The sequence below is a fragment of the Terrapene carolina genome, unplaced genomic scaffold (assembly GCF_002925995.2).
Source record: "Terrapene carolina triunguis isolate 2854851 unplaced genomic scaffold, T_m_triunguis-2.0 Scaffold30588, whole genome shotgun sequence".
Lineage (NCBI taxonomy): Eukaryota > Metazoa > Chordata > Testudines > Emydidae > Terrapene > Terrapene triunguis.
This window is the reverse complement of record NW_020694939.1, coordinates 1-7,525: the sequence shown is the minus strand read 5'-3', so window position 1 is coordinate 7,525 and position 7,525 is coordinate 1. Positions and strand designations below refer to the sequence as shown.

Here is a 7,525-nt window from a genome sequence, read left to right as displayed (position 1 = left end):
GGGTAGGTGCCTTTCGCCCAGAGCCCCAGGAACTGGGAAAGGGTCAGCGGTGCCTAAATTAACTGGGTTACACCTTGAGCCCAGGGTAAAGGTGAGTGCCCTGGAGTGTGTGGGTAACCGAGTTGGTGCAGAATGCGGGCAGCCTAAGGTCTTTGGGACTGAGCTGATAAGAGTCTACAATAAAGAACAGCAGAGTACCAGTGCCTTCTGTCAGAAAGGATCGCCACCTTCCTGGCAGAATGACCTCCCCAGAACAACAAGAGGGAAAGGGAAGGATGAAAAGGGACCAGGAGGGCTGGGGGCTAGTTGAGGAACCCACCCTCCTTGCTAAATGGGTAGTGGGATGAGGCCCGTGCCCAGGGGAGGGATGTTTCAGCAAGAACAGCAGGATCGGGCCCTGAGAAGCAGACAGGCAACGGAGAGAGACTGGAGAACACGCTGGGCATAGTGACAGGAGTGAGAGGAGCACATGCTGGCACCATACAGACTCCTGGGATGCTCCGTGGAATGGTGATATCTGGGTGAGGCAGGTGTCACTTTGGGAGATGAGGGATTTAAGGAAAGAGAGGGAGAAGTTAACTCTACAGAGTTGGCGGGGGGAGGGGGGAATTAAGCAGTTGAACTTTGTGGAAATGTTAAAGAGGGAAAGTGTGATAGGAAGAGAATTCTTGGTTTCTTTGCAGCCATTCTGAAGGCAAATGGGCCCTTTTCCAAGGAAATGGTCTGTGAGCAATCCATTGTAAATAACTACTGCAGGCAGAGAGACAAACCGACACTCCTGGTTTGTAGGTTTAAGATGGAATTGGTTTTGGTATTTTTAAACAATGCCACTAAAAATCCATTTGAATCTCTCATTCAAAGCTGCAAAACTGACAGACACTTTTGCCAGACACACCAGTGTGGTTTGGCTTTGGTATTTAGCATTTAACCCTTTGGGTACTTCTATGCTTTATAAAGTTTAATATTTTAAATAAGGACCAGAGGATGTGGCTGGGGCAGCCAGAACCAGGAGAACGGGGAGAGATTCTGGATTTTGGTAACAAAACAGCGGCTAAGAGCTGCAGTAATGAAATGAAAGGAGTGCCCCTCTGCTGCACCCGCGGGGGTGAGGTGCACACAGCAGCGAAGTTAGGAACATTGAGCCGTAAGGTGGCTGTGAGGAATCAGACTGTCCCTTTGATAAGGGTCCATGAAAACTCCGTGAGCACAAAAGAAAGAGTTACACCATCTGTAAAAACGGGTCCGGCTAATACAATGTTATACAAGTTCAGCCAGGGCTGGAATGTGCATTTTCCCATGACACATGCAGTGCATACCGGAGAAGCGGCAAAAGAAACGTAAACAAAACCCGCTATTTAATTCAAACCCTGCACAGGCTCCAAAAGGAGCCGGGACAGGTGGGTTCCTTTTTCAGATGGCTGTGTGCTTTAAAAAACCAAACAGAGAGACAACAAGGTGCAACCCGGACTTTAAATGAGGCTGCGGAAAAAGGCCAGCCCAACAGCATACCAGGGGGAGAAAAAAGGTCAAAGAAGCCAACAAGCCATGGTTAAAATGGTTCCATTCCTCACAATTGAAAGCTTGGAAGGCGGCTAGAAATTGTTTATTTCCGTTTTCAAAATCTCCAAGGAAAAGCAGCAGGCAGTGGTGTCTGTGCTGATGGGGAAGGAGAGAACTGCCCATCCATGGCAACACACGGGGGTGCGGATAAGGGAGGCACCTGGCCAGCATTTAAGCAGGGCTCAGATTCTGACCCTCCAGGAAAGGGAGGTGGGAAACAAGTCAGTCCTGATACTGAGGGACAGGTTAACCCGTAGCAGGCAACAGTCCCTTAAAAATGTACCCTGCCCAACCCCCAGGACAGAATGAAATGAAAGCCTAGACAGATTCCAAGAGGGTACTGAACACACTGGCCTCAGAGACAGATTGTCTAAATAAACGGCGCGGTATAACAAGATACTTATACACACCCACTTGTCAGAGATTTGATGCTAATGATGTTGTTAAGGTTAAACACTGGGATACTCATAGACTCATAGACTCATAGACTTTAAGGTCAGAAGGGACCAATATGGTCATCTAGTCTGACCTCCCGCATGATGCAGGCCACAAAAGCTGACCCCCCCACTTTCCCTTAACTCTGCTGTTGAAGTCTCCAGATCGTGATCTAAAGACTTCAAGTTGCAGAGAATCTTCCAGCTTGCGACCCCTGCCCTATGCTGCGGAGGAAGGCGAAAAACCTCCAGGGCCACTGCCAATCTACCCTGGAGGAAAATTCCTTCCCGACCCCAAATATGGCGATCAGCAGAACCCCGAGCATACAGGCAAGATTCTCTAGCCAGACCCTCATTTTACCAGCGATGGCCGTTATTGCCTAATTGACTAAAATGTTAATGAGTAACCCGGTAACAATGTATAATGTGTGTGATTTTGGGAAAAACCTGTAACAGGAGGTTATTGCTAGAAACGGTTATTGGGAAAACACCGCAGGTTAAAAAGCTTTATGCTACTAATGCTTCTCAGCTATTACCTATGAATACATACATAGAGCTTGGCACAGCGGAGAAACATTACAAACCCGGTCTGCTGTATAAAAAGGGAAACTGAGGCATGAATTTCATGACTGAGCAGTGGGATGATCCCCTGCCTATAGAACAAAACACAGGAAAGTATGGGGGCAATTCCTCTGTTTGCCTGCCGCCAGCAAGGAGATCTGTAAAAGGAAGGGGTATTTTAAGCAATAATCTGACACCTCCTAAAGGGGGTAGAAAAATATTCTTTTTGTCTTTCAGAACTTCAGGAAAAGCTGGCGCCAGCTGAAAAGCAACCCAGAATACCATCACCACAGTAGATCCATGAAGATGGTGCTGCGTGTGCGTCTGTCTGTCTTGTGGCTAGCGTTGTGTATTGTGTTAAAAAGGGGGACACTGCGTTAGGCAGGAAAGGATTAATGAGCACTTGAGCGGTATTTATAGAAAGGAACGTTGCAGAGGGGCAGAGGCCAAGGAACACCCACGGCTGGTGAAGGATGGTCGGCCGGAAGGAGGGGGCTGCTGGACTGGGGGGCAGAGAGCAGCCGGAGCCCATCGGGACTGGGACAGACCCAGCTGGATGGTGCTGAGAGTGGCCAGGCCCAAGGGCTGGGTTCAGATGTTCAATAACCCTCCTGTGTGACGCTGGCTGAGTCCCTGCAGGCTGGAGAGCGGGGGCATCGCTCCTCTGGGGGTGGGGGCCCACGGCGAGAGACAAGCGTGCTGAAGGCTCAGTGAGGTGCGGTCCGAGGAGGCTACCCCCAAAGAGAGAGAGCAGTCGTCACGGAAGGATGTCACACTGAAGGGGGTTACTCCCAGGGGCCGCATGGAGCTGACAGTTGCATAACTAATTCAGCTAAGGTGGTGGGGCCTGATTGGTGTGACACATATACCTCGGGGGGAGCGCCCTGGACCCCCACGTTCATCATTTCGATAGAACTGTGATACTGGATGTAAAACATGCCATGTGAGGTACGGTTCTAGCTCAGCGGTTCTCAACCCGTGGGTCGGGACGCCAAAGCAGGTTGCGACCCTGATTTAATGGGGTCCCCAGGGCTGGTGTTAGACTTGCTGGGGTCCAGGCCAAAGCCCATGCTTGAGGGCTTCAGCCCCAGGTAGCAGGGCTCAGGTTACAGACCCCCCCACCTGGGGCTGAAGCCCTTTGGCCCCCCTGTGCCAGGCAGCTGGGCTCGGCTGGGCTTACGCTTTGGTCCTCCTTCCTGGGGTCACGTAATAATTTCTGTTGCCAGGAGAGCGTCACGGTACAATGAAGCCTTGAGCCCCAGGAACAGGGTAAGGGGGGGGCGTGTTTCGCCCCGAGCCCCAGGAACGGGAAAGGGTAGGTGTCTAAATTAACCGGGTTACGCATTGAGCCCATGGAAGGGAAGGGTGGGTGCCCCAGAGTGTGTGGGTAACAGTGCCAAAGGGGCGACACAAGGATGCATTCAGAAGGAGGTGGACCGCACGCTGGAGGTGGGGGTGACTGAGTCGAAAAGCCCCAGGCGTCTCCAATGGTGAAGGTACCTAAAAGGCCTAAACCCATGAGCTTGTGTGTGGATTTTGGAAGGGTGAGCACCATCACCCAACCTGACCCGTAGCCCACACCCGCGATAACGGACCGTCTGGATCTAACGGGGGGTGCAAGATTCAGAAGCACTCTGGTTTTGACTCGAGTGTATTGGCAAATTCCCTCAGGGTGCTCCCAGGCAAAGCCAGCTTTCAGAGCGGAGTCCGGCCTGTAGGAGTTTAGGGTTAATTAATATGGGGGCCACCTTCCAGAGGCTTCTCAAGGAGGTGCTGCAGGGATCACAGACCTTCTCAAGGCCCTATGTAGACGACTTGACTGTTTAGTGACTCCTGGCCGATGTGGGAATTGTACTGCAGAGGCTCAGAGAAGCCAGGTGTCCACATGCAAGCCAGGGGCCACAGAGGTACCTCACCTAGGACACAGGGTGGGCAGTGGGCTTGGTTGCAAACATCTAGAGCAGGGGTCGGCAACCTTTCAGAAGTGGTGTGCCGAGTCTTCATTTATTCACTCTAATTTAAGGTTTCACGTGCCAGTCATACATTTTAACGTTTTTAGAAGGTCTCTTTCTATGAGTCTATAATCTAGAACTAAACTATTGTTGTATATAAAGTAAATAAGGTTTTTAAACAGTTTAAGAAGCTTCATTTAAAATTAAATTAAAATGCAGAGCCCCCCGGACCGGTGGCCAGGACCCAGGCAGTGTGATTGCCACTGAAAATCAGCTCACGTGCCGCCTTCGGCACACGTGCCATAGGTTGCCTACCCCTGACCTAGAAGATAATAAGGTGATAAGTAACAGTCACCATGGATTTGTCAAAAATAAATCCTGTCACACCAATCTGATAGCTTTCTTTGACAGGCTGACAAGCCTAGTGGATGGGGGGAAGCAGTAGATGTGGTATATTGTGACTTTAATGAAACTTTTGATACTGTCTCGCATGACCTTCTCATAAACAAACTAGGGAAATGCAACCTAGATGGAGCTACTATAAGGTGGGTGCAAAACTGGTTGGAAAACCGTTCCCAGAGAGTAGTTATCAGTGGTTCACAGTCATGCTGGAAGGGCATAACGAGTGGGGTCCTGCAGGGATCGGTTCTGAGTCCGGTTCTGTTCAATATCTTCATCAATGATTTAGATAATAGCATAGAGAGAACACTTATAAAGTTTGCAGATGATACCAAGCTGGGACGGGTTGCAAGTGCTTTTGAGGACAGGATTAAAATTCAGAATGATCTGGACAAACTGGAGAAATCATCTGAAGTCAATAGGATGAAATTCAATAAGGACAAATGCAAAGTACTCCACTTAGGAAGGACCAATCAGTTGCACACATACACAATGGGCAATGACTGCCGAGGAAGGAGTACTGCGGAAAGGGATCTGGGGGTCAGAGTGGACCACAAGCTAAATATGAGTCAACAGTGTAACGCTGTTGTAAAAAAAGCAAACAGCATTCTGGGAGGTATTAGCAGGGGTGTTGTAAGCAAGACACAAGGAATAATTCTTCCACTCTACTCCATGCTGATACGGCCTCAACTGGAGTTTTGTGGCCAGTTCTGGGCGCCACATTTCAGGAAGGATGTGGACAAATTGGAGAGAGACCAGAGAAGAACAACAAAAATGATTAAAGGTCTAGAAAACATGACCTATGAGGGAAGATTGAAAACACTGGGTGTGTTTCGTCTGGAGAAGAGAAGGCCGAGAGGGGACACGAGAACAGTTTTCAAGTATGTAAAAGGTTGTTACAAGGAGGAGGGAGAAAAATTGTTCTTGTTAACCTCTGAGGACAGGACAAGAAGCGAGGGGCTTAAATTGCAGCAAGGGAGGCTTAGGTTGGAGATTAGGTAAAACTTCCTGTCAGGGTGGTTAAGCACTGGAATAAATGCCCAGGGAGGTTGTGGAATCTCCATCATTGTCTAACCTGCTGTTAAAAATCTCCAAACACCTGTCAGGAATGGCCTAGATAATTCGTCCTGCCCCGAGGGCAGGGGACTGGACTAGACACCTCATGAGGTCCCTGCCAGTCCTGTGATTCTATGACCCTTTGAAGGTAGAGGCCATTCGGAGCTGGCCTGCCCCACAAACCAAGGCTCAGGTCCAATCCTTTACTGGTCTTGCCAGCTATTACCAGAGGTGTGTGAGGGGGTTTCGAGACAGTGTTCTCCCCCCGGAACAGAGCACTCACTGCCAATAGGTTGCACCGAACCAAAGGGACCACCCAGGCGGTTACGCTGGTGCTAAGCTCTGCAGCAGTCGGACGTGGAAAGAGGCCACACCAAGGGGAAACGAACTGTAGCGGCAGACAGGGGACGGGGAGCCTGGGGCATATTCAGGAGGGTCGGTGACGATGTGGGGTGTGATGGGGGCACAGCAGGTGCCAGCTCAGCCATGGTCCAGGGTCAGTCTGGTTCCGGGGGATCGTCCTGGGATAGCCCCAATGGCCATGCAGAGCCTGCTTCTCACAGGAACCTCTGTCACCTTTGAGAACTTGTGACTGGAACTCGTGTGTGTGTGGTCCAGTGTTACTTGGGGAGTAACGCCCTGCTTTCCTTCCCTGCTTAATAAACCGTAGCTGGCTTGTTGTAGGACTGGCTACAACGTTGTGTCTGGGGTGAGATCTGAGGTGCAGCTGACCTGGGGTGAGTGACTGGTCCTTTGGGACAGGGAGTAACCTGAATGTTGCTGTGATTTGGGGACAGACGAGCGCCCCAGGGGGCTGTCCGTGACTCCGGAGGAGCTGATATTCGATACTTGGTTGGTGAAATGCAAGTACAGAACTCACAGACAATTTGAGGTCTGGGCCCTGGCTCCGAACAGTCTGCCCTGAGGTTGGTACCCACGCTTAAGTCACTGCAGGACAGCTTGACACACAGGAGTCCTGGCTCCTAGTGCCCCCCATCCCCTGCTCTGACCCATTAGACCCCACTCCCATCCCAGAGCCTGGGAAAGAACCCAGGAGTCCTGGCTCCCAGCCCCCACACTCACTCTTGTTCTCTGTCTGCATCCGCTCATGTGTTTTCTGGATGTTGACTAGGTTGTGCTCGCTCCGCGACCGCTCCTCCTGGGGGCACAGAGGGAAGGGGATAAGGGGTGGTGGCCTGTGGCTCCCTGTCACAGAGAAGGGGTAGGTGGCCCCACGCCCCACCTCCAACCAAAGGAGATGGTTCCCCTAAGCCAACTCCCTTGTCCCAGAGTCCTCTGGGGCTGGCAGGGCTCCTCAGTCAATCCCAGAGAACAAGAAGGCATCCCACTTCTGGAAGCCCAGAGGATGATGGGAAGGCCCCTCAGGCCCGAGCTCCCACCAGCCCCAGGGCATGCTGGGAAGGCCCCCGGGGCCACGTTACCTGCGTCTGTTTGATGAGCTGGTGCAGCTCCCCGAGGAGCTCCGCGATGCGCGAATCAGCCGACACCAGAGCCATGGTGGCTACAGGGGAAGGAAAAGAATTAGTCACTGGAGTAGCCCCC

At 51.3% G+C, this 7,525-nt stretch overlaps 1 protein-coding gene across 1 annotated transcript in view; it reads right to left on the bottom strand.

Moving 5' to 3' along the window:
* Positions 1-7,480, bottom strand: part of SGF29 (SAGA complex associated factor 29) — a gene marked incomplete at its 3' end in the record, with an annotated part of 12,403 nt that extends 4,923 nt beyond the window's left edge. The window contains exons 1-2 of the mRNA XM_026662824.2: positions 7,405-7,480; positions 7,046-7,121 (exon numbers count right to left, since the gene is read on the bottom strand). Of these exons, the coding sequence (XP_026518609.1) occupies positions 7,046-7,121; positions 7,405-7,479 (151 nt within the window). The remainder of the gene's footprint in view (positions 1-7,045; positions 7,122-7,404) is intronic.
* Positions 7,481-7,525: the final 45 nt, after the last annotated feature.